The sequence below is a fragment of the Sciurus vulgaris genome (genome assembly GCF_902686455.1).
Source record: "Sciurus vulgaris genome assembly, chromosome: 16".
Classification (NCBI taxonomy): domain Eukaryota; kingdom Metazoa; phylum Chordata; class Mammalia; order Rodentia; family Sciuridae; genus Sciurus; species Sciurus vulgaris.
This window is the reverse complement of record NC_136477.1, coordinates 46,923,929-46,950,843: the sequence shown is the minus strand read 5'-3', so window position 1 is coordinate 46,950,843 and position 26,915 is coordinate 46,923,929. Positions and strand designations below refer to the sequence as shown.

The 26,915-nt window shown below is 39.7% G+C and overlaps 1 protein-coding gene across 2 annotated transcripts in view; it reads left to right on the top strand.

Moving 5' to 3' along the window:
* The window catches only part of OXNAD1 (oxidoreductase NAD binding domain containing 1), a 46,496-nt gene extending 21,594 nt beyond the window's left edge, over window positions 1-24,902 (top strand). For both annotated transcript variants that reach the window (XM_079116485.1, XM_079116484.1), the window contains exons 5-9: window positions 8,221-8,327; window positions 16,600-16,741; window positions 22,638-22,880; window positions 23,648-23,756; window positions 24,345-24,902. In XM_079116485.1, the coding sequence (XP_078972611.1) occupies window positions 8,221-8,327; window positions 16,600-16,741; window positions 22,638-22,880; window positions 23,648-23,756; window positions 24,345-24,499 (756 nt within the window). In that variant the 3' untranslated portion in view covers window positions 24,500-24,902. The remainder of the gene's footprint in view (window positions 1-8,220; window positions 8,328-16,599; window positions 16,742-22,637; window positions 22,881-23,647; window positions 23,757-24,344) is intronic.
* Window positions 24,903-26,915: the final 2,013 nt, after the last annotated feature.

Below are 26,915 nucleotides of genomic sequence, written 5' to 3'. Positions count from 1 at the left end.
ATTATATAGTAGGTTGGTACTTGCTTGTCACAGCCACCCTGTCAGGGAAGTGTAGGGATCTTTATTCTTGTTTCACAGGTGAGGGAATTAAGACAACTATTCAGATACAATTATCCTGTTTCCTGATTTGCCTGAGATAGTACTGATTTATGCCTTTTATTCCTAGAGTAATTATTAGTAGCATGCCTTTTGCTCAGAACTGTCCTGTCTTACGTTATATTGTTGGCCTGAGTTTAAAGAACTTCTTCAAGTAAGTGGAGGACTCAGATCTTTGATAATTGAATCAGCTCTTCTTACAATAAAAATGGTGACAGTTTTGTTGAGCAGCATGTTACTGGGCATAAGAAAAGGGAGAGTCACTGAGGTACAGTGGATAGTCAATAAAGCCGAAGGGCCAGGCTTCTGGGACAGAGGCTTTTGAGGATCCTCTGGTTCCCAGTGCTGGTCTTTGAGTGCTTGACTTATGGTTTTGCTCATGTAGGGGTTTGAGTGGGAGGGCCTGCTAGCTGGAAAATGGACTGTGTCCAGAACTTAACCTTCACAATTCTCTGCTCGTCTCTGTGGTCTTCGGTGTGAGGAAGGGGGACATCTCTTTAAGGTACTTTTACTTTTCAGTAGTTTTACACCTGATTTATTTTTATTATCAGAGTCTGACGGTCAAAGAACCTTTCGAAGATTAACTAGCTGGGACAAGCAGTGCTTGGTACTCCTAGCCTCACTACAGTGTCCTCAGTGACAAATCAGAGGGTGGTAGAGAAGGACCTCAGGCACCTAGGAGGTGTAGGGAGACTGGGCCATAGGCTCTTGGAGAACTCCAGAGAAGGACAGATGGTCTGGTGGTCTGGCAGCCAGCCTGTGGCTCTTATTAGTGTCCTGGTCACTGAGAGTTGGAGCCCACAAAGGAAATAGAGGCTCCTTGGGAAAAGCATAGCTTAGCATTTCTGTAACCACAGTATCTTACACAGTGCTGACATGCTATAGACACTTAATACTTGTTTCACTGGGTAGAATAAGCAAGTATTAATCCAACTCTAGCTGATTACCCATACTGCCTGAATCAGTCACTTTCTGAAATAGGAAATGGTGGTAATATCCATCTTAAGAAATGAGCTGATGGTGCTCATATAGTCTATTCTTCATGAATAGAGGCTATGGAAAGCAAAAGTTGCCTGTACTACTGCTGCTTATGTCCCAAAGTAGGTAGTCTCTAAAATGTAGTGGCAGTATTTTTCACTGACACACTTTTGTTTGGTAAATGAAGCAAATCTAAAAGGTCAAACTTTTTTCCTTTTTTCCTCAAGGAACCTAATCAAGGAAAACAAATTTTATTTTAAATTCAGCCAACACGTATTGAGTGCCTGCTCTGTGCCCAGCCTTGTTCAAGGTGCTGGGGTTGTAACAGTGCATGAGACAGCCAAGGCCCCTGCTGTTAGAGGAGCTTCATTGTGATGTGAATAACCCAAAGAATGTGAGACACACTACGAAGGAAATAAAACAGGGCCATGGGAGGCAAGAATGGCCCAGGGCAGGGGTGCCATTTTAAATTTGTGCTTAACATTTGAGCGGAGACTTGAAGAAGGAAAAGAGCCAGCCATGTGCTTAGCATTCGTGGCAGATGCCACAGTTTTGAGGTAGGAATGAGCTTGGCATGTTCAGAGCAGAGTAGGTATGAGAGAAGATCAGAGGTAGACGGGACCTACCTACAAATCACTGTGGGCTTGGATAGGGACTTGGAAGGTTTTAAGCAGGGAAATGAGTACTGTTTCATTTTAAAAGGGTCATTTATTAGCTTGATCAAGAGTCGGATATTTTGTTGGGCTTTGACACCAGGTTGGAAGTTGTTGACATAATCTCAGGAGAGGTGCTGGTGGTAGTGTTGGAGAGCAAGAGGGGTACAGCCAATGGGATTCACACAGCGGGTGGGTGGCTATTACAGAAGAAGAAACCAGGATGATTTCTAGGATTTGGGATTTGAATAATCTAGGGAGATAATGATGTAATGATGGTGGCAAATTTTCATGTAAATGGAGAAGAACATGTTTAGAGAAGGAAGAGGGCTCAGTTTGGGACTAATGTGGGCTAGGGAGGGAGCAGATTGAGTTACAAATGAGATAAGATTATGAGTTTAATCAACTCATAACAGGTCATTAACTATTGATTCTGGGTCATCAGTACGTGGAGGTGCATTATACTATTTTCACTGCTTCTGTATGTGTTTAAAATTTTTCATAATAAAAAGGGAGAACATTTGGGAGAAAAAATAGTTCTGTATTGAATATGTTAAGTTTGAAATAGAAACTCAAATAGGCAGTTGTATATATGAATTTTGAATTCACTGCTGGAAATAGTCTAAGCCATATAGAGAATGAGGAAGAGGCCTGGGACTCAGCCTTGACCATGTCAACAATTAGAGACCACACAGAAGCAAGGGCCAGCAAAGGAGATGGACAAGGAGCGGGCAGCCAGGCAGGAGGGAAATCAGTGTTGTTGAAGCCAGGACAGTGTTTTAAGGAGGAGGGAGTGCCCAGCTCTGCTAAATTCTGCTGGAAGGTCATCCCCTGATTGGCCAGAATGGGGAGTGAGTGAGAGCACGGCTGCTTGTGTTGGAGAGAGAATGGGAGATAAGAAAGTGGAAGCAGAACCATATATAACTCTTGAAGTGTTTTGATGTGAATGGGAGCAGAGAAATGGGGTGATAGCTGGTGAAAGACTTGTTTTTCTTTGTTAGTTTTTGAGAAGCAGCAAAACACCCAAGTGCCTGGATTCAGGATCTTTGCCCTGCCACTTACTGGCTCTGGGACCTCAGTTTGTGCCTCTGTAAAATGGGGATAATAAGAGCTGCCTTTCAGGGTTCTTGTGAAAATTGAATGAGTGTATGTAAAGTGCCTGACATACTGTAGGTGTTTGTCTGTATGTGTCTCCTGATGATGTTATCTGAGATGGGAGAAGCCAGAGCTTATGTGTGGTCTCAGGGAGAGCCAAGAGGGTGATGCAGGAGAGTGGCTGGTTGCTGGAGTGAAGACTCAGGAAGGTGGAGAAGAGGCCAGCGCAAGTGGTGGGAGTAAGGTAGTTCACCCTTCATACTGGGCACAATGTTGACTAACATAATCCAACTACAACTTGACAGAATTTTGTGGTCTTTATCAGTAAATCAGTTGAGTAAGGTCGCCTTCTTTAATCAGGGTCCAACGTATCAGATTGGTATTCTGCCACCATTTAAATAATGTGTCTGGATCTTGGTATCCTCATGTATAAAGTGATGTACTGTTCTCAGCAGTTTCCCTAAATTGTGAAATTTTCTGAACTCGACTATATTTTTTTAGGCGCCTTAATTTTTAAGCTAGAAAACAGCCTAACAAGAGTGAACAGGGGAAGGCAGTCAGTTTTCCAAAGACCTGTTTCCTGTACAGAGACTTTTGCGTGAGTAGTAACATCAAAATATCCTACATAAAATCAATTTTTAAAATAAATATGATGGAATTTCCTCTTAGATGCTGACTCGGTCAATGCATTAAAAATGTGTAACAGTGAAAGTTGGCAAATGTATTGTTATTTTATTGAATGCTAGAAGAGTCTAAATGTTATTTTATGGAAAACTTCATTTCCTGCCATGTGTTTTAACTTAGGACATGGCTAGTTGAGGTTTTAGTTGTGAAATCCTTCGATCCATTAAGTATAAGAGCAAATGCCAATGTTAAAAGTTCCTTCATTCTGTTTTACTTGTTCAATAAAAGAGTGGCTTATAACCAGGGCCACAATTATAGATCCTAATTATGTGAACTAGCTTCAGAATGAATATGACCTTTGAAAAGATTTCATTAATATTTTTACTACTCAGTTTTAGAAATATTTTTAGGTATGTATATGTATTAAACAAAATAGTTGTAAGAGGGAGACATGTCTTAAGATTATGGATTGTGCAAGGCATTTTGTATTCCAATCATGACAGTTTTGTTCAGATTATTAAGATGAATACCAGGATGTACATCACTGTGTTAATACCAAGGGATGTAATGCATCTGGGAAGATTTTTGGTCACAGACACTATCTAAATGAAACTATGGCTTAATCTAAGTCTAGCTTTCTTTCCTTCATTAAATGTTGGATGGTGAGAAATCATTAATGATTTTATTTCACATAGTCTGTCATTTTATTGTGGAACATTCTTACATGTCACAGCTAACATGATAATAGAGGTTTCCTTGCTACCAGGTGACTCTTGTGGGTGTTTAAAGCTTATGCGTATCTAGTTTTGTGAATCCAACAGATGCCAGTTAAGCTATTAGAAATGAAATAATGTAGCTCTAGGCCATGTTTTTACAAATTATTAAACTGAAAGAAAATAATTTTTGGAATAGCTTTTCTTTTTTGTAAATATAAAAGGGAATGATAAAGGAACAGAGACTTGTGATAATTCTCATTACTTGTTTTTGAAATTAGATACTTAGAATGTGTAGCAAACAGAGGAAGATACCAGTTCTTCTGATGCAGTCCCTGCTCTCTTGTACCTTTTCCACATTTTTGAATACGAATCTGGATTTTCTGTGGCATTCACCCTCACGCACCTCCCCGCCCCACAACTTGTGGTGCTGGGGATTGAGCCCAGGGTCTCGCATATGTGAGGCAAGTGCTGTACTACATACTCAGCCCCACCTCCCCCTTTTTAAGCAACAAAATGCTCCCGGATTTCTACCGGTCTTTGTTTTGGAAACCAAGTCTAAGGGACTTAAATTTTCTTTCATTCTGCAGATATTTCATGAGCCTTACTACATGTTGGGCCCTGAGTCTGATCTAAGGAGATGATTTAGAGGGGTATTCTATTCAGTACCTAATTGCAGGAGGTTTGTGATTTGTGGTGAAAAAGACATGTTCATCAGTATTTATAATTTAATATGTGCTAAATACAATAAGAAAGGCAATACATTGGTAGGAAGAGGATTGAGAGGGTGCAGTGTAGAGGGAAGACCTCAAGGAAGGGGGGGAGTATTTGTGCAGGGCATACAGGGGTGAATGGGGCTTGATGGAACTCATTGTGGTGCATGCTGTGTGACTCAGCAAGAGTTTGGGAGGTGGGCAAGTGTCAAGTGCCTTTGAAGAAGGAACTCAAGGAACTTAAACTGTTATGAGTTGCTTGGAGTTACATTGGCCTTTCAGTTTTAGTTTATTTGTTTAGTTGGGTGGTAGAGCCCTTGAAGGTTTTTGGATTTTTGGTTTTGCTGTGCGAGGCACGTAGTATACCACTGAGCCACACCCCAAGCCCTTTGGGGGTTTTGAACTGGGTAACAGCTTGGGTTGGAACATTAGCCGTGTTCACCGATTGACTGCTTTGAGAGACATAAGAAGGAAGCCAACAGAGCAATTAAAGTGAAAAGAAAGATGTTATCACCTGTGACAGTAGGGGTGAGGAGGGGAAAGAAAAGGTGAAATGAATTCATGGAACTTGATCGGGTTAGGGACAGAATCCTAGAGTCAAAGTTTGTATATCATTGAAAATAGATTTGACCATGTCCAAGAGGGGTCTGAAATTGAAGTCCTGATGTAGAAAGAAGCTGGTGTTGCAGGGGTAACCTTCTCCATCTCTACATCCCCATGCTAAGCACAGGTTCAGGTGTCTGGAACTGAGTGAAGAATATGGTGGATTTAATTCTGTGCTTGATTGTACCATTGTGACAGTGCTGCCAGATGATTAAGGGCCAGCTGACCTAGGTTTGAATCTTGACTCAGCAATTCCTAGCTAGGTGATCTTGAAGTATCGAACCTTTCAGTTTTCTCATGTGCAAGGTGAAGGATAACATTGTCTCTTGAGATACAGTAGATTATTCATACCAACTGAATGCACATAAAACATTTTAAATGAGCGTCTGGTAAATATCCAAGATAAAGGCTCCTCAGGCGTTGACTGTTGTTACCCTGGGAAGTGTAGATGTGAGCCAGGAATTGGCAGAGAAGTGGTGACGAATAGTTAGCAGTGGGTTGAGGAGGACCTAGAGATTGCTAAGGGCCTCAACCTGGAGGTGGGAGAGGGAGTGGAGTGAGGCCCTTTAGGGAACACTCCCATTGAAGAGTAGAGTAGAAATAAAAATGGAAGAGGACCAGGTCAGAGAGGTAGGATTGACCTAAAGAGTTCAATATCAGCTAGCACAGGCAAGGAGAATGCTTTAGGATGGACGGTACTGGATTCCGAGAGATCAGGGAAGGTTGGAACTGAGGCTGAACATTGAGTGTGGGTTTGCAGGAAGACATTGATAAACCTGGGAGGAAATTACAGGAAAGCAAAAGTCAGATTACTGGTGGTTAAGAAAAAAAAATCAAGGAAAAGAAGATTCTGTAGGCTGAGGAAGAACTGATTGTCTTAGTAGAGGAAGGAATGGAAGACAAGATTTCTAAAATATCTTAAAGACATATGGCTTTTAAATTTGCACTTGCACAATAAAGGATGTATATATAGTACAAGCCCACCACACTGCGCATTTGTTATCCATGTGAGTGGTCCCCTGGGGAGTGTGCAGTGGCATATATGTTAATAAATAAAGCATATAATGTGAAACCAATATTCACACATTAATGCATTATAACACTTAAGTACTTACTGTGGGCTGGCAGTGTTATAAGGGCTTTTACACATATTATCTCATTTAGTCATCCCAGTAATACTATGAGGCATAATATAAACTATTCTTAGTTTATAGCTGCCAGAGGCTAGGTAAGCTATTCAGAGTCACAGCTGCTAAGTGGTGGCACCTGGATTAAGTATCAGGCAGTGTAACTACAGAGCCCATGCTGTTAAGAGCCATATTTTGCGGCTTCCTTTGTTTTGTTGCTGAATTGCTTAAGACAAGCTAGTGGCATTAGTTATCACATCTGATGAAACAAGAAGGTGGCTATAGAGAGAGGGTAATTGAATGTGAAGGAAAGGACTGATGTTTGCTGATGGAGCAGTGTTTCAGAGGGGTAGGTGGGACCAGGTTTAGGAGTGCTAGTAGAGGGGCAGTCATGGAAAATCACCATGACTTGATCACCAAGAGACAAGGGAGAGGATTGGCAATGATACAGAAAAAGAGAGGCAAGGAATTTTGCAGGAGAAAGAGTAAGATAGGAGATATTTTAGGAGATACTTACAGGTGGTGAGGGAGATGACCATCCATGATGACTAGTCAAATGGATTTTTGAAAATGTCTCCCATTGATGATTTGATTAGACCTAGTAGTCTGTTGGAGAAAGCGGCCAGAATGAACTAGAATTGGGGTGGGAGTTTCATTGACCTTGATGGTTTTCCAGAGCACCCTTTGGTGGAGCTGTGAAGGTTGCCCTCCAAGGAGAGGATTGCATTTTGATCAACTGTTGCTGATATGATTTGCTGCCACAAGTGGAGTTGAACCCAAGTAGGAGGTTGAAGAAAGAGTCTTATTGTCTTTCTCCCTCTTTTTTGAAGATATCCCAGGTTTAGAGGAGGAAGAGAAACACAAAATGGAATAAAGAATGAACAAATGAAGTAGAAATATTTTGAAGTTGAGGGGTGCATAGTTCTTGAGTTGATCAGTTCTAAACAGTTTTCCAGGAAACAAACCCAAACTAATTGTAAGGAAGGACTCTTTGTTGCACTCACTGTTTTAAGGTCTTGAAATGTTTATATTTTGTAAAATTTAATACATAAATTAGAAGAACTAAATCAAAAAACAAAAGCATGAGTACTAATCCAGTTTTTATATTAGATTCAACACACATTACTCTGTAAAATTGCTTAAAAAGGGGTGGGGTAGTGCTTGCTTTTAATTTCTGAAATGAGTTCATCATGGACCCTTTACACACTGCAGAGCAACAGTGGGCCTGACTCTGCCTAGTTCTGATGGAGAGTTTAGAGGTCAGGCAGGGTTGCTTACAGGTTCTGATCCCCTGTGCTGTTCCTAGAGTACCTTACCCAGTGCATGGCGTGTGATAGATACTCACCAGAAAAATGCTGGTTAAATAATTGCTCTAAAAAATGATTTTATTTTTATGCAGAGTATGATTAATATTATAACATGTCTTTCAAAAAGAACTTAACTAAAATTTATTCACTTGATAGTCAGCAGACCCAAAGCAAAGTGTACTTTACCTTGAGTAATTTTCGAAAGCTACGTCTTTGTATATTTCAAAAATATCTTAGTTCTCAGAAAGCCCCTGTTTGCCCCTTAGGCTGTGTACACACTAACCTGAGCCATAGCTTATCTCTGGCCATAGGTGGTTGCAGCGGCTAAGGTGTGTGGAGCTGCCAGTGAGTCGCCCTCAGTGAAGAGCCTCCGCTTGCTTATTGCCGATAAAGACTTTTCCTTTAAAGCTGGCCAGTGGTAAGTAGCTTTTCTTTTTTTCAAGGGTGTATATTTAAGAAGGTGTCATCAGATAGAAGGAATTATCTTTTCTTCTGGAAAGAAGTTCCGTGGCTAGCTGTGTGCCCTCCCTCCCATTCCCCCAGAGAAATTCTGTTCATGGTGTGCCTTTTTTGGTATGGAGAATCTGATTCCTTTCTTAGCTTGAGCCCACTTCAGTTTTGACCCTTTGGCCCTGTCTCTCAGTCATACAATGGAAACTGCTTTGAGTTTTCCAGTTTAAACAAAGCTGCTAGTTCTAGTCCATGAAACTGACAGCTCTGATTATTATGTTCTCAGGAATGCTTCCTAAAAGAATGCATTGCAGTAATCTAATCTGCCTGAGTTTTGTGTTGCTGGGAATTCGTAGATTTCTAAAAATTAAGTTTTTTTTTTTTTTTGTGTGTGTGTGTGTGTCTAATACAGAGTAGACAAAGCAGTCTGAAGAGAATAACCAGTTATATCATCCTCTCGACTGACTTCCTGTGTTACTCATACCTTGCCTGGGTTAAGTTTAAATATTTTGCCTAGTTTATTCTCAGGATTCCCCAATCAGACCCAGCTCACACACAGATCTTAAGTCTGTTCCATTCCACTCTAAGGACTAATCAGTATGCTGACAAGCTAGTAGGCCAGCTGTCCCACTGTTCCTTGGAATGGCCTCACTGAGCTGCAATTCAAGTTGAATTGTAAATAAAGCAACTTGTATTTCCCTAGGAAAGGTGTGTTTGGGTGTGTGTGTGTCCTTTATTTAAATAAAGCATTCATTTCTAAATGAGTTTTCTGGTATGTCAATCTCCATAGTATTTCTTAGGAGTCACTTGACTAATTTTGGCAGTCCATCTGGAGATGTGGTTTTGTTAGGAGGAGGATGTGTGATAATAGCAAGTGTGATAATAGCAAGAGTTAGCAGTCTTGTGTTAATAGTTTGCCTTTGAATTTAGAACTAGAAAACAAGATGCTGATTGCAATAATTTGCGTTTGTGAAGCAATTTACTGCAATCTTTGCACATGTTCGGTGATACATATTAAATGCATTTTGGCAGTTTTAGGGGGTGGGCAACATATTTACCCTTCAAAAATGGTTTAGCAGTTATTACATTGAAAAGTGAAAACTTTAATTGTAATTATCTGTTTTTCCACATTTCACTTCTGTGGAAGTGTTTGTGTCCTGTGCACAGCATTGTCTCTGTGCCTTCAACTCTGAATTCTGCCAAGACTCCAACTCCAGTCTCCTGGGTAGAAAAAGCTTGTGCCTTGGTTAAAATGCTTCACCAACCATGGTGTGCCTGCAACTGCATTAGCTCTTACAGACTGCAGTTACCTGATAGGAAAAATGTCATCATTCCCTAACTGAATATATAGAAATGGGGTCCCCTTGTGATTCTAAAGAGAAAGTTTTTCAGGGCTGGTGTTGGGTATCCCATTCCAGTGAATGGATTTGGTCCTTTCATTGACATTAGGATTGGTTTTAGTATATGCCTCACTGACTTGCTTCAGAAGTCACATGAGGGTGGTGATCACTGTCTGGTTGGCAGTGACCCTTTTCCACCAGCTGTGGGTCTGGTCCACAACTCTTCCCCTTTTAAAAGATTGCACCCTTATTGTTGTTGACTTATTATATAGCTCTGGAGTTGTGAATTCTTTTTGGTATTTGACTTTATGATTACAAAATGACCATTTTGCGTAGGTTGGTGTTGTCCACCTGTTCCTTGCTGTTGCTGGGATTGCTTTGTGCTCTAGGTTCTCTTAAGTGAGCAGGTTAGTAGTAACCTCCATGTGACATTTTGGAGAAGGCAAGGATTAGTGAAAGAAGGATTTGGATGTGGCCACCTTCCATTCAGTGCCATTAGGATGATCAGAGGTGAAGAGGAGATTGTTCTTGAGCTCATCTCTGGGGTGAGAGATTGGGCCATGGTCCCACGTCTCTGAAATTTTTGATGGCTGACAGCCTCTGACACCTGCCAAACTCTCAGAATGAGGTACCAGGACTAACTCTAAATAAATAAATAAATGTTGTCTGTGACCAACTGGAGCTCTGACTGCGCATCCCCATGTAGACCCCTTCAGCACAGACCAGAGAGAAACCTCAGGGGGCTTTTTCTATACTGCAGTGTTTTTACTGGGCGTTCCAAAGGGAACTGGTTCCTATGCTGGGAAACCAGTTCACGAGCTCTAGCAATTCAACCCAGAGAGAAAGGCCACAGGAGGAAACCATCTCAGAAACATCTTTCATGTGAGCAGGGCTAAACCTCTTGGACTCCTCTCACCAGTAGGTTGACAACTTGCTTAGCAACCAACTTCTTTGTGAATTCTGCTCTTGACCTTGTCAGGGCTCCTCCCTCTTTGTGGAAAGATTGGCACTCCCTCTCAGGGCTGAAGTATGGCACCAACAGTCCTCATGCCAGGTATGATGGCTCTGTTGACTGTGGTACTTGCCACCTGTCTTCAATGACTGAACTGCTATGGATGGGGTCCATCCCCAGAGGGAGGCATTGTGGCCTTATGCCTGGAGACTGCCTCGTTCATGTTAGAAGTCTGCCTACGTGCTAGTTCTGTGATGTGGGCTGTTCTACATTCCTCTGGGCTTTGGTTTTTCACATCTTTAAAGAGGGAGCAGTAGTGTTCCTGTTTGGGGCTACTGGTGTTTTTGCACAATGGCTAATGTTATCTTCATTAGTTTGATTTTATTTTTTATTAGTGTATTAGTCAGCTCATCATCACTATAATGAAAATACCCAATAAGAACAGCACTTTCAAAGGTTTCAATCCATGTTTAGCCAGCTTCCTTTCTCTGGGCTCAAGGTGAGGCAGAACATCATGGTGGAAACGCATGGCAGAAGAAAGCTGCTCAACTTATGGAAAGCAAGAAAGAGAAAAAGAGAGAGAGCACAGCTGAGACTGTATGTTCACTCTAGGAGCCAGAAACAAGATATAATGCCAAAGGGCACACCCTCAGTGTCAGTTCCTCCAGCCATGTCCTGCCTGCCTACAGTTACCACTCAATAATCCATTCAAATTATCAATCCATCAGATGAATTAATCCACTGATGAGGTTACAGCTCTCTCTAATCATTTCACCTCTGAACATTTCTGCTCTACCAAACATGAGCTTTTTGTGTTAGTGTTTCACTCAGTCAGCTAGACAGGTGAAACTCAGTGGTCAGATTCCTATTCTTAGTTTCTTGGCCAGTTCTCCTGCAGTGAAGATGTTGGTTCTGTCTTTAGAGCTGTGGTTAAGTCAGTGGGTGAGTGAGTGCACACTGCCACGTGACATCAATGATGGTGCCATCAGTGATCAGTCTGTTCTGGGCTGTCCAGAACATGCCCAAGAGGAAGTGAGGCCAAAGCATTTTTGCAGCAAAAAGACTTGGTCCTGATATAAATTTCTTTGCTAGAAAGAAACTTTGGGGCCTACTGGGAGGACACCAAGAAGAAATAGATAAGAGAAGTAAGATTAGATACTACCCACCATTGAGTAGGACCACTGTGTTGTAGACAGCCTACAAACTACACAGCTGGGTGCAGTAGCACTGAATTTCACACAACCATACAAAGTGTGCATTCCCCAGCTCTTCGTCCAGGCTCTGTCCTCTGTTGCACTGTGTTTGACTCTGTTTAAATAGCAACCCCTCTTAAGTCCTTCACTCTTGGTAGAACTGACTATCCCTCCTCTGCTCTGTCTCCATACTTTAAGCAGATTTTATCATAGCCCACTTACATGTATTTATGTGTTGTTTTTTCTCCCCTTAGAATGAGTTAGTTGGGGGCAGGAACCATAGTCTCTGTACCTCTCACTGCAATGCTGTCTGTGGTAGGTAGGTCCTCTCAATGGTGTTCACACAAGTGAGGAGCTCTGAGAGCTGTAGCAGGGGATAGAGTTTGGGATCTCATAAATATCATTGTCATTTGGCCATGGTTTGCATGCCCTTTGTACTGGGCACTGAGATCATCTCTGTGGGTGGGACTTTGCTGCCTGGCATGTCAAAGTTGGATGTGAACGTGTTGCTTTACTACATACTGGATCCCTTTTCAGTTCTGCTTATACATAGTAGAGGCCTCTGCTCAGGATTCCCAGAGTGCCTAATCCTACAAAGGGTTTTTTTTTAAAGGTTTGTGTTTATAGCTTAATTCTTTCACAGACAGGTGTTTTATGAAATATGTAATGTGCATATTTTCTTAAGTACTATCATATGAGAGTTTTAATATAATTTTAGTTTTTCTGTATCTTTTAATTTAGGAGTTGTTTTTTTTTTTTTTTTTCCCTGAAAATAGCTTTCCAAAGTTACTAAAAAAGGTTGATCCCTTTCATCTAAGAAAAAGGAATTTATCAGCATTGACCAGCAGAGGGTGCTGGAGTTCAGGAGATGAAGAGAGACAAAAGTAGCTCATTGATTTTATTTATTTTTATACGTGGATATAGGGTAGACACTGTTTCTCCTTTCTGATAGCATATGACACACATGTAAATAAATGGGTACTATGGTGTTTACAATTTTTATATCATCCAAAATGAAAGGGAAATGAAAGTATTCATGGAGGAAAGTCGAGTGAAAGTTGTAAAAGGAGGGGAGGTGACCTTTCCTGGAGCACTTCTAATCTAGAGCTTTTTTTTTGGTACTGGGGATTGAACTCAGAGGTGCTTTACCACTGAGTCACATCCCCAGCCCTTTTATTTTTTTATTTAGAAACAGGGCTCACTATGTTGCTGAGGCTAGCTTTGAACTTGCGAGCTTTTTGGGATTACTGACATGCACTGTTGTGCCCAGCTAGAGCTGTTTTTAAAAACTATCAAAAATGAGCAAATATTTAAGGCTGTAGATTAGAGTAAAATATATTTTAAGGTTATAGATCAAACTGATAGAAAGCCTCTTGTGCTTTTCATTTCAAGCAGTGTATAAGAAAACATCTGGAAACGGGATACTTTCTGTTGTTGATGGCAGAGAAACATCTAGAATGAATTTTAAAGTTTCCAAGACATGGGGATGAGAATTTTTTTTTTTTTTGATGCCAGGTTCTAATAAATTTTTCTGTTCTTTTTACCAGATTTGTTGCATTTCCTATAATTCTCACCAAAAAGGATTTCTGTGGCATAGAATTATTGGAAACTTGAAACTCCTAAGAGTTTTAGGCTGTAAGATGTGGTTAGAAGAAAAGGAGAAACAAGTCTTTCAGAACACACAAAACCCTGTCAGCCTATTTAAGTTTGGCAAAAATACCAGCAGAAGTGTTTTTGTCCCCTTCTCTTTTGTACTTCTTTTGAAAGTATTTTATTGAGATACAATTTAATGCATAAAATTCAGTCATATAAAGAATACAATTCACGGGGTTTTTGTGTACTCAGAGTTGTTTGTTCATCAGTCTAATCAAATGTTAGGACATTTTCATCATCCTACAGAGAAACCCAGTACCAGTTGCCATTCATTCCCCATCTTCCTGCCTCCATAGACAACTATGGTTCTACTTTCTATCTCCCTGGACATTCATATAAATGGGAACATAAATTGATCTTTTTGTGACTTCTTTATCTGACTTCTTTCACTTAATGTGATTTCATGTTTTAACTATGTTGTAGCATGTATTAGCACTTCATGTCATTATATGGACATATCATATTTTGTTGATTTATTCATCAGTTAACATTTAGCTTGTTTCCATTTGGGGGCTATTGTGGATTATGCTGCTGTGGCATTGGTGTTCAGATTTCTGAGTGGACATATATTGTCCTTTCTCTTGAGCCTAAACCTAGAAGTGAAATTGTCAAGCCATATGGTAACTGTGTTTAACATTTTCATTCACTGTCAAAACCATTCTCTAAAGTGGCTGGCTGTGCCATCTGACATTTCTACTAGCATTATATAAGGGTTCCTATTTCTCCAAACTCTCATGAAATTTGCTGTTTTCTCACCTTTGGATTATGGTCATCCTATTGTACATGAAGTGGTAGATCACTGTGGATATGATTTACATTCCCCTAAGAACTTATGATGTTGAATATCATTTCATGTGCTTATTAGTGTTATTTATTTATTTATTTATTTTTTGGGTGCTGGGGATCGAACCCAGGGCCTTGTGCTTACAACGCAAGCACTCTACCAACTGAGCTATCTCCCCAGCCCCCTTATTAGTGTTTTTAATATCCTTTTTGAAGAAATGTTAGTTAAAACCCTTTGCTTGTTTTAAAGTTTGGGTTTTCTCTATTACCGAATTACAGGGGTTCCTTAAATCTATGAATATAGGTCCCTTAGTAGATGTGTAATTCTACTAAGGGACCCATTCTGTGGGTTGTCTTTTAACTTTCTTGATCATATTTGTAGCACAAATTTGTTCATTTTTATGAAGTCTAGTCTCTGTTTGGTTTACCCTTGTGGTTTGGTGTCATATCTAAGAAACCATTGCCATGAAATCATCTCCTGGGTTTTCTTCTAGGAGTTTATTATTTTGGCTCTTATGTTTAAACCTCTGCTCCAGTTTTATTTTTTGTATGAGGCGGGTGTCCCAACATAATTTTATTTTTTGCATGTAGATATACAGTTGTCCCAGTACCATTTACTCAATAAACTATTCTTTTTCCATTGATTTGTCTTGGCACTTTTGTCAAAAATCAATTGACCATAAATGTAAGGGTTTATTTCTGGATTCTTAATTCTTTTCTGTGATTTTTTTTTTTTTTTTTTTTTTTTTTTTTTTTTTTTTTTTTTTTTTTTTTTTTTTGCTGTACTGGGGATCAAACTCAGGGCCTTGTGCTTGTGAGGCAAGCACTCCACCAGCTGAGCTGTCTCCCCAGCCCTCTGTTGATCTTTATGTCTGTCCTTACACAAGTACCACCATGTCTTCATTACCCTAACTTTGTGGTAACTTTTTCAACCTTTAAATTTCTTTTCCAGGATTGTTTTAATGATTCTGGGTTCCTTAAATTTCCATTTGAAATTTTTTAATATTGTCAATTTCAGCAAGGAAACGAGCTGGGGGTTTTGGAGGTATTACACTGAATCTATAGATAAATTTGAGGAGTATCGCCATCTTAGCAGTATTGTCTTCTAATCTATGAATGTGGAATGTCTTTCCACGTATTTAAATCTTTAATTTTTTTCAATGTTTTATAGTTTTCAGGTACTTGTTAAATTTATTCACAATTATTTTGTTCTTTTTTAATGCTATTACAAAAGGAATTTTTTCTAAATTGTACATTTGGATAGTTCACTGCTAGTGTATGGAAATAGCTTTGTTTTGTTTTGTTTTTGTATACTGAAGTACTGCAACCTTATTTGCAGTTAGTAATTCTAATACATTTTTAGTGAATTCCTTTCAATTTTCTATGCATGGGATGATGCCATCTGCAACTTATTCCTCTCCAATCTGAATGTCTCATATTTTCTTCTCTTGGTTGCTTTCCTTGGCCAAACCTCTAGTGCAGTGTTGAGTAGAAGTCATAGGATTAGATATCTGTGTTTTATTCCTGTAGGGAAGAATTTTCATCCTTTCATCATTAAGTTATAAGGTTAGCCATGGGTGTTTTGTAGGTGCCCCTTGTCAATTTGAAGAAGTTCTCATTCATTCCTGATATCTCGAGTGTTTTTATTGTGGAAGAGTGTTGCATGTTATTGCATATCTTTCCTGCATCTAGTAAGATGATCATGTGGGATTTGTACCTTATTCTATTAAGTAGTATTGCATTGATTGATTTTCAAATGTTAAACCCTTGTATTTATGGGATTTTTTTAAAAAATCTTTATTCAGAAGGCATATTATTCTGTAGTTTTCTTGCAGTGTCTTTGGTCTTAGCATCAGGGTGATACTACTGGCCTCATTGAATGCATCAGAAAGTGTTCTGTTTTTGGAAGAGTTTGTGAAAGGTTAGCATTACTTTAAATGTTTAATGGAATTTACCAGTAATGCCATCTGGACTTGATCTTTTCTTTGTGGAAGTTTTAAAATTACTGATTCAATCCTTTGACCCCTTATGGATCCAGGCCTTCTGTTTCTTCTTGAATAATATTTGGTAATTGTGTCTTTAGGAATATGTGCTTTTCATCTAAGTTAACTATGTTTGATACACAGTTGCTTATATAATTTCTTTATATTCCTTTTTATTTTTGTAAGGTTGATGATAGCCCCTCTTTTATTCTTAATTTTAGTAGTTTATCTTTTTTTTATTCCTTGGTCAATTTAACTAAAGTTTTGTCAATTTCATTTATTCTGCCTGTTTTTAGAATTGCTTCAACAGTAATTATTTATTTATCTTTTCTTTTAGGATTGATTTCTTTATTCCAGGAGTCTCTGTAGTTGGTGGGTTTTCAATATGCTCCAGTCCCAGACTGCTAGAGCAAGAGAGAATGATAGAGCTGGCAGTGAAATATACAAACCACCCGCCTGCCCTCTGGGTTCACAATAAGGTAAGCAACCACCTTCTTTAAATTTGGAGATCTGGGCATCTCTGCCTGCCCCGAGATTTGTGCTTGGCTCACTTGATCCACCTGAAAACCCTGGTATTGAGTATAAAGAGTACATGTTCACACATAGTTTCCTAGAAAGGGTAAAGAAAGAGTCTCGTAAGTATGACTCAGAAGTACTGGGATTTGGAAATAGTTTGTCTTCACCAAACTATATTTGGTGAAATACTATTGTAAATTTAAAACATTTTGCATTTTATCCAAGTTTTTGAAAATTGACCATTTGTTATATAAATGGTAAATCTATAAATTAGACTATTTTACTATAACTATCCAAAATAAAGGAAATTAAATTATCATTTTTTCCAGTATTTAGAGGGAAACTACCTCTGATTACATAATACTGTGGTGCCTAGAGATGAGCACAACTAAATCCATGGTGCTTTCCATTTCAGCTCCTGGAGAGCTCTTCACACAGGATTCTGAGAGCTAATCCAAATGTAACTGCATACTTATATTTAACACATACATTACCACAGGGCTCAACCAAATCCTATGTAAGCTCCCTGTCATTGCTAGAACTCTGATAACAAAACCTGAACTCAGAAAAGATCAGTTGCTTAGTTTTTGACCCTTGTCTCCTTTATTGCCATCCTCTTTATGATTAGAGTGTGCCTCCTATATTTACCAACAACCTCCATCCTCTTCCAGGAATTTTAAAAAATCTCCTTTATCAAAAGGAAATGTATGATACAAATATGGCTTAAAAAATTTAGTACCTGTGTGTCCCTTTATTTTCATGGAAATCATTGTCAACAAAGGAAAACAAAAAACAAAATGTAAACCTTATTTTCAGCAGAACCTGGAATATACTCCAGTATATTTTTAAAGTTTGCAAAGAATTGTGTTTATGTAGGAGCCACATGAGACTTAGTAGAAGAAAAAGGCCAATAGTAGGGGATCCTACAGAGCACCAACAAAAATACATGTGTTGGGGTGAGACATATCTCTTATCTGCCTAAGTTTGGAAACAAGGTTGAATTCAGTGACTGCAAAAGTCCCACCTGGTTGCAGCATAGTTTGTTTAGGAGAGAGGGCACACAAAGAATCACATTGACCAGCCATATTTGTAGGAAGTAATATGCCCTTGTAGTGGCTGAAGAAAGCTGCTGTTCTGGGAAAACTAACTAGCTTAGGACATTGTCTTGTCCCATCCCCCAATACAGAACCTTCTTGCAGGTAATTGTTCTTCCAGAAGATCATATTTGATCTTAATTTCTTGAAAGAAATCAAAGAAGGTGTGAGTAAATATTCATGAATTAGATTCAACATAATAAGTCACTCTTCCTTACATTGACTTTTAGATTTATTATAACATTAATCAAAATCGTAACAGAAGTTTTTGTAGATACAGACAAATGATTTTAAAATTTATATGGAAAATAAAAGGAAACGGAATAGCAAAATAGTTTTGGAAAAGAAGCATAAGAAGTAAAAATCACATTACTCAAATTCAAGGCTAAAAGTAAAGCAATAGTAATCAAAATATTGGGGTACTAGTGAAAAGATACACATCAGAATATAGAGTTCAGTAATGTGGCCATTTATTGCAAAGGTACTAAAGAAGTTCAGTGGAAAAAGGATAGCCCTTTAAACAAATAATGCTAGGATAATTTTACATCTATATGCAAAGCAAAACAAAGAGTTTGACCTAAACCTTATACTTGAAATTTAAAATTAACTCAAAATGTAAAACATATTATGAAAGTTCTAGAAGAAACAAAATACTGAGAACTTGAGGGCAGGCAGAGTTCTTAGACATGACACTGAAAGCAAGAGTCAAAAAAAAAAAAAAACATAGGACTTAATCAAAATTCAAACTTTACTTGCAAAAGACTTAATTTAAAAATAACCTACATATAGACTGGGAGAGAAAATTTCGCAAATCAGATGCCCAACACAGGACTTGTACCCAGAGTGTTTTATACAAACACTCAAAAACTCAAAAAAAAAAAAAAAAAAACCTCATCAATAAATTTTTTAAATGGGCAAAGGATTGGATAGACACTTCACTAATAAGGATATGAAGATGTCAAAGGATATTATGTCCTTCTACACGTCCACTGTGTCTGTTCAGGACTGTCCCCAGGTGCTTACTTGCCGTGGCATTTCCACTGTAAATGTATCCTGTCACATTTTTATCCTCTTACCTTCTGAGTCTCCTTTGGTATGACCTTAGGTGCCTCGTTCCTTTTCAGAATTATCTGTAGATTTTTCAACCTGTTACTGTCTCTAGGTTCTCTGAGTCTCTAAAACATGCCATTGGGGTGAGACCAACAGGTGTCTACTTGCCCCTTGTCAGATTTCAAGTGAGCACTGCCATCCTAGTTTCTAGTGCTCTGTGAGTGTGTGAGCACACAATACATGCACACACTGCCCTGCAGTTGTTCTTGGCGCCCACATGCCCTGACCTGGTGCTGGTCCAGCCCTCTCTGCTAGGTTTCATGCCTCATTGGCATTTCAATGAAGGAACTTATTCTTAGAGGCTGTAGAAAATTTCAAAGTGGCATTGCCTGAGTGCACCTCCTAATTGTGGTGCCTGTTCTCTGCCCAGTGGGAGTTACAAACAGCCTTTATGAAGTCAGATTTTCCTTGGAACCACTTTCAGGTGGCTATTTTCCTCCTGAGGATTTGTCTTATTAAGCTATTAGGGTGGACAATGGAGGCACGTGAGTGTCTGGGTGGCAGCAAGCTGCTCTGTTGAGACATGGGATAAAGTGCCATAAATGTCTTCCTTTATTTTATTGGCTTTGGCTCAAGCTCTTGGCAGGGTAAGGGGTTCTGGATAGCTATTGTGTACTGGGCTTCAGTTGCTGTGGAAAGGTTTTTTATTTCATAAGTACAAAATCTATATGCGAAGTTGATACATTTCTATGTAATTGAAGGTAATGTCCTTTTACTTACATGTTATGCTATGCAGTGTTTTGAGTCTTGTGGTCTTGCTATCCTGGCAGTTTTTATTGATTGACAAAAGACAAAGGTGGCTTTTGATTCTTTCCAGATGCTAGCAAATTAGAAGATAGATCTATTGAATATTTTTGTCACTAAAAAGACAGGTTTCTTGGGTATTATCGTTCTCTGGGGTATATTTTCTTGCCAGTTCTGGGGTAGAACATACTCTAGTTCCTAAAAACAGTGAACTAACAGCTTTCTTTGTTGTCATTGCTAAGCACATCAAAGATGGCCATTGGAAAAAATAATTTCTCTCAGTGTCTTTTACTCTCAGATTCTTATTATAAAGAGAGATGTGTATGGGAAAGCAAGCAATGGAGATGGAAGATGTAGGAAGATGAAATCTATTGTCATAATTTGGCAGAGTTTCTTATCTTAGATTCTATTTTCAAGACTTGAAGGAACATTTTAAAGCACTTTGGTATTCATTGCAACCATTCCTAGATTGTGATTCCTAACCAAATGCTCCCTTGCTGCTAATTTCTTTTGTCAAAATGAAAACCCACTTACTCATATAACAATCTCCTGCATATTTAAAATAGTTAAATTCAGACATTTTTCCCCTCAGAGAAAGGATTTCCATTCATTTAACAGTTGTTTACCAAAAATGACCTATTTTATGAATTCAAATAATTTTCATTTTTTTCCCTTATTTTTCTCTAAGTTTAACTAGTCTTTAAGTTATAGAGCCTCAAATAAAATTCCTATCCAAAAGTACTTGCCACTCACCTGCCCTATGAGTTGCCAAGGAATGAATGCCAGAGGTTTGGTCCTCAAAAGATGTGTGTATGTTAATACTTGAGAGAGTTCATTTACTTGATATACACCAGGAACATGTAATGGGACAAACTTATGCTTTTAATACAGATTTCTTTTTCCTAGATTCTGTTTTTTTAGTGATGAAAGAAGGAAGCAGGCCCACCCACCACCTGTTCTCTGTGACAGCCATAATAATGAAAATACCCTCTTACATAGAGCCTGATACCAGCAGGGAGTTACCCCTACTGTGAGTCATTTGATGCCCACAACAGCCTGAAAGTGGACAGGGCAGGTGCCGCAAAGGCTCAGAAGTTAAAGGACTTAACTGAATTTCATTGAGCTATATTAAAATTCATTCCTTTGACTAAGATCAGTATGTTTTTCTCCAGAATGAGGAAGGGATTCTCAATCTTGTCAGATTCAATGCCTCCTTTATAGAACTATTATGAATGAAATTCATAATTGAGACACATAAATTAAAAAAGAAACTATACTACAAAGGAGAATCAAAGCAAAGTGATCAAAGAATATGTATTTCATTATATAAATGCGTAGGCATATCTGAACTAGATATAGAATGGAGTGTTTCAGTGGTTGTTCCTAAACATAGAATAATCATGAATACCCAGTCTGCAAATGGTGATACAGAAATGGTATATGGGTGACAAAAGAACATGTCACCACCAGAGCATGTGGTTTTCCAGCATAGTGGAATGTTTGATAAGGTTCTGAACACAGCCAAATAAAATCTACGCAGTGGTACATTCTGGAAAATTAAAACCAGATAAAACCTATACAAAAAAGTCTGAGCCGGGTATGGTGACGCACGCCTATGATCCCAGTGATTTGGGAGGCTGAGGCAGAAGGATCACAAGTCCAAAGCCAGCCTCAGCAAAAACAAGGTGCTAAGCAAGTCATTGAGACTTGTCTCTAAATAAAATACAAAATTGGGCTGGGGATGTGGCTCAGTAATCGAGTGCCCCTGAGTTCAATCCCCAGTACCCCCACCCCCCAAAAAAAGTCTTGAGTTTATTTGTAAATAAATTAGAGGCTAGTCTCAGACCATTACAAACCAGCTTTCATCTGTACACAAACTATGGGCCATTCAGAAGTCACTGTCAGGACAGTCCTGTGTGCTGCAGATAATGGTGTGGTGGTCAGCCAACTCCCTGAATAAAATAGCCCTGATTTGTATCGTTTGCTGATTTCTGTGCTGTAACTACTCCAATGACTGCCTTTGTACTACCAGTAGATACTGGCTCACAAAATTCCTGCAGATTTAACCATCGTTTTAGTAGGTGTCAGCTCTAGAACTTCACTAATTTTGTGGGACATCTGACATCTCTGGCTTTTTCTCCCTAAATGCCAGTTGGGTTCCCTAAATTGTTGTGACAACAAAAAGTCACCACAAGTTTTCGAAACACCCCATCAGGAGCAGTTTGCCCCATTGAGAACCAATGTTAAACTCTGGTGGTATTTCTGGTATAAGTGACCTCACCAAATAATTCCTTTACCTGGGTGGGTCTGTGTGAGACTCACTCTTGGTGTGATTTCTAGTTGCCTGTTTCTGATGCTCTGGGGAGAAGTGAGCAGTGTTGAACAATATTGCAGTGCTGGTCTACGCCTGCAAAACTGATCTGACTGTACCCTGCCTGTGATTAGGAGGGAGACTCCAGTAAACTTGTCAGCTCTGATGAGCCCAGAGCACCCTACATCATGACCCTTGTTCCATCCTGCCTCTATTAGCCTTGATCAGACACAGGAATACCACTTGGATAAAAGGAGACCCATACTCCAGAGCTCTCCTCTGCTGGAGTCCATTACCACTTTTTTCAACTTCATTACCTGAGAAGTTAACAAATGGCAGAATCACTGAAGCAAGTCCCCTTTTTTCAGTACTGGAGTGGATGTGCCGTTTGAATCACAGAGGTTGGGCAACAAATGGCCTGCATCATGGACAAATGGAAGTAATTCAGAGTCCCAGGACAACTGAGAGCAAGCTATACAAATAGTCCTAAATAGTGATAAAAATGCAGAAGTTGGACTTGGTGGGTTTTATTAAAGTAGAACATTTTGTTTAACACCAGTACTATAAAGGACTAAAAGATCTTTTTCTTTCCTGTCTTAGTGTACACTTGACTCTGAAGTGGCTGTGAGAGTAGGTGGAGATTTCTTCTTTGACCCTCAGCCCACAGATGCCCCTAGAAACCTCGTGTTGATTGCAGGAGGAGTTGGAATTAACCCCCTGCTTTCCATCCTGCGGCACTCGGCAGATCTCCACCGCGAGCGGGCAAACAAAGGAAGTGGATATGAGATAGGAACAATAAAACTGTTCTACAGTGCAAAGAACACCAGTGAACTCCTGTTTAAGGTAAGGGGTGGGAGATGTATGTTTCATCATTTGTTGTAAGCAAACTTGTGTGGTGGTGTTAATCGTCCACAAACATTTCTTCTCTAGGTTCTGATTTCTCTGCAGAGGTTCAAGCAAAAGGCTTGCAAGGCTTAATCATGCTCAAATGAGAAATAACTGACACGTCTTATCCAGGACAATTAAAACTACTGGTGTTGAGGAGGCTCTTACTTAAGGGACAGGATAAGGTGGATTTGGGTGGGAAGGAATCTAAGAGATCAGGTGACAGGAAAGTCATGATGACACTATGAGTCTAGAAGAGTCAAGAGACCCACAAGTGGGCTTGTGTGTCACAGGAGTAGGTAAGACCTAGATTGTTTGGACCCAGCTGGGTAAATGAAACCCCAGCAGTTGCATCTGTTGGAACTAAGTATATTCCATGGAGAAGGCTTAGCAGCTGCAGGAGTGAACAAAAGAACAGAAACAGTTAAAAGACAACTGTGGTCAGTGAAACTGCTGCTTAATTGCCAATGCTTGAGAAAAAGGAAAAAGAAACTCCCTGAGAGTTAGTAATATGCTTGTTAGCATATTCAGATTTCAATTAAAGCCAAATAGCCCTCTGTACTCTGAATGCTCTGGCCTGCTAGGCTGCAAACAATATCTCTCTAAGTAGAGCAAGAGGGACAGACGTGTGTAGAATGTGAGTTGTGGTTCGGCATCAATGGTTGGGCCCATCTGTTTTGATTATTTAAAAATTGTAGTGTGACCAAATATATTTGACATTCCAGAAAAATATCTTCGATTTAGTAAATGAATTTCCTGAGAAGATTGCATGCAGTTTGCATGTTACAAAACAGACTACACAAATCAGTGCCGAACTTAAGCCATACATCACGGGTGAGTGCCCTAAAGATATTTTGACTCTCTCCATGCAGTTTTATGGTGGACAGGGCTGTCATCAGTTGGGCATAGATGCTTTATTGTTGGGAGTTGCTGACTGGGAATGTCACTATCAGGGGAATTGAGAAATGATTCATCAAGGAAAAATAAGGAAATACTTAGTTGGATTTATGTACATCCAGGTTTCCTATTATCCATGTTAAAATTTTATTTTTCACATATTTTTAGGAAGCTTTTGCATCATCAATATACTGTGCATGAAAAACTCATATTTCATCCTTGCTGAATGGATTCCATTTGCTACTAATGGTCATTTAAATTACTTCTGGTTTCCCCTGTTTGGAAGAATTTTGGTAAAAGTTTTATTTACTTTGCTGAAGACAGCTTTACATCTCAACCAAAGGCCAATATTGGCCCTCTCTGCAGTATACTGTGATTAGCTTCCCCTAGGTTTAAGAATCCTGGAGATGTACTGAGCTTGAGTTACAGCAAGTAAACACTTTGCTGAGTTGTGGTTAGTCCATCCTCATTTCAGAATACCAATAACGTCTGGCTTAATTTGGTGTTCATTCTGTTTTTTGGTAGAAGGAAGAATAACAGAAGAGGAGATAAAAGACCATATTTCAAAAGAGACTTTGTTCTATATTTGTGGCCCACCTCCAATGACAGATTTTTTCTCCAAGCAACTGGAAAACAACCATGTTCCCAAAGAACACATTTGCTTTGAGAAGTGGTGGTAGGGAGCCGGCAAAGGCGGAAAAAAGAAAGAAGTGAGATCCATTCCAGAGAGTAAGAGATGTGATTTTATATCTTCTGTGGCAAGGTGGATTTACCTCTACTTGAATTGTCATAATTTTTAAGGCTTCGAACTAAATGACAAGCTGGAGAATAAAAGAAAAGCTGGCTGACAGAAACTTCTTACAAAGACTTCATTGATCAAACTATTTTTTACTATATTGATTTTCTTTTATCAATAATTATTTATCTCAATACAGACGTTTCATTACCCTTATAGGAAAAATTATACTTAGGTTTAATCATGAAATTGTGGGGTTTTGTGTGAACTGTAGACTATCTTTAAATTATTTGACAGCAATCCATATGTCTTATATTCAATGAACTTAGAATTTTAAATACATTCTTTTTTTTTTTTTTGCGGTGCTGGGGATTTGAACCCAGGGCCTTGTGCTTGTGAGGCAAGCACTCTACCAACTGAGCTACATCCCCAGCCCTAAATACATTCTTAAGAATTTACTTTGAAAACTATTTATTTTAATGCCTGAGTTAACTTTTACCATGGCCCGAAGCCTTATTTGAACATCAGAGCTGAGTTTGGAAATGGAAAATTAAGAAAACTGCTTTAGGGAGTTGAATATCTAGCATATTTGCTGACATCCTACATATCATGACCAGTTGTTAGTTTTTTCCCTAGTGAAGCTCTTGATGTCTTAGTTCTCTCCCTTACTGCTGTAGGAGGTGGCTTGTTTGGGACAAAGGTGTTGACTGCTGGGTTCCATGTTGAATCTGCCTTCCCACACTGTCTGGGAGTATGCATAGGATTGGTTAGAGCCACTTAAAAATTCTGCTCCTCTGCTGTTTATTTCCTTGTTTTTTCAGGGTTGTACCTGGCACCAGCCAGTACAGAACACATACTGGTTAGATAACAGAGAGAAAGCAATAATGTTTTAATACCTTAATGGGGCAATTCCCAGAGTAGATGGAAAGAGTGGTATAGATTTATCCCAAGGCTGCTGTGTTGGAACTGCTAAAAAGCAGATTGTAATTCTTGCCTTTTTTTATTTTTAAGATTTTTTAAAATCCAAAAGAAGTTCATGGGCTGCCTGAGGGCTGGCCATTCTTTTTGTGACAAGAGGTCTTAGACCCAAGGCTGTCAACTTGGAGAACACTACAGGGTGAAGGGAGCCTAGCAAGGAGACTCAAAGTGCTAGAGACTCAGAAAGCCCAGTTGAGATGCTGTTCTTGAGCTGATGAGAGAAGTTGCCCTTTCTTTGTTGTTGCAGCCTCCCAGGGACTACAGGGCTTGAACACATAATTGATTGGTGACCCCTGAAGGGGGCTGGCATCACCACTGTAGGCTCTGTACTGTTTTGAGTTTCATCAGGTTTCAAGCAGAGATTATTTGTCAATTACATTTAGGAACCACCTAGTGACTGGGGTATGTCCTGAGAAATGTGGTGTTAGGTGATTTCATTATTATATGGCCATCAGGATGATACTTCACAAACTCAGATGGCTATGATATCAATTGTTATATGGTGAAAGTGCGGGATGATTCATTGTTGACCAAAATGTCATTATGTGGCTCATGACTATTTGATTCAGATTTGAATTCAGTGGGAAGAATAGAGGGGCTTTTAGCCTGATGGGCATTCTGGGAAATGATCACCTGAGTTTCAGAGGTGAGGGGAATGTCAGAAGCTCTGAGCTGCCACAGGGAGCCCTGACTTACCAGTTGGATCCAAAGTGTCCTGGTTGAAGACTAGGGTTGAGAACTGAGTACTCAAGAGGCTCAGGAGCACAGCATGATGACATTCAGGTGTGTGGGGTCTTTTTCAGGGGCTTTTCTGCCAACTGGTGAAGGTAGCTGGCAGGGGAGAGACCTGAAGGCACAGAGAAAGAACCCAGCCCAGGACTCAGCGTCAGGAGTGGAGGTACAGGCTGAGCATCCTCTCTACAGCAGGGAATAGGAGCATAGCGGGGGTTTGCTCCCTACCTCTGTCCAGCCAGCACCATGCTGTGTGCCTGCTGTTGTCAGAGAGCAAGGGCCAACTGTCCTGGAGATCCCAGCTCTGCCTGCCACCCTGCTGCGGACTCACTGTCATCATCTGTGAACTGCTGAGATGGGCCAGGTCTTGACCTTTGTTTGCCTGCAGTGCTGTTCCTTTCAGCTCTGTCGTGCCCATGCTCAGTGCTGAATATTGTTTTCTGCTCTGCTGGCCAAGAATGTCCTATTGTCCTTACCTGCCAGACCAGTCCACTTGTCTTTGGTACTCCAAGTTAGCAGACCATAGCCAGGGTGGCTTGGAATTTACAGGGTGGTTACTGAAGAGAATAGACTAGAGCAAGCCCTTGGGCCAGGCTGCCCAGGTTCAAATCTCAACTATACTACCTGCTATGTAGAGGACCTTGAGCAAC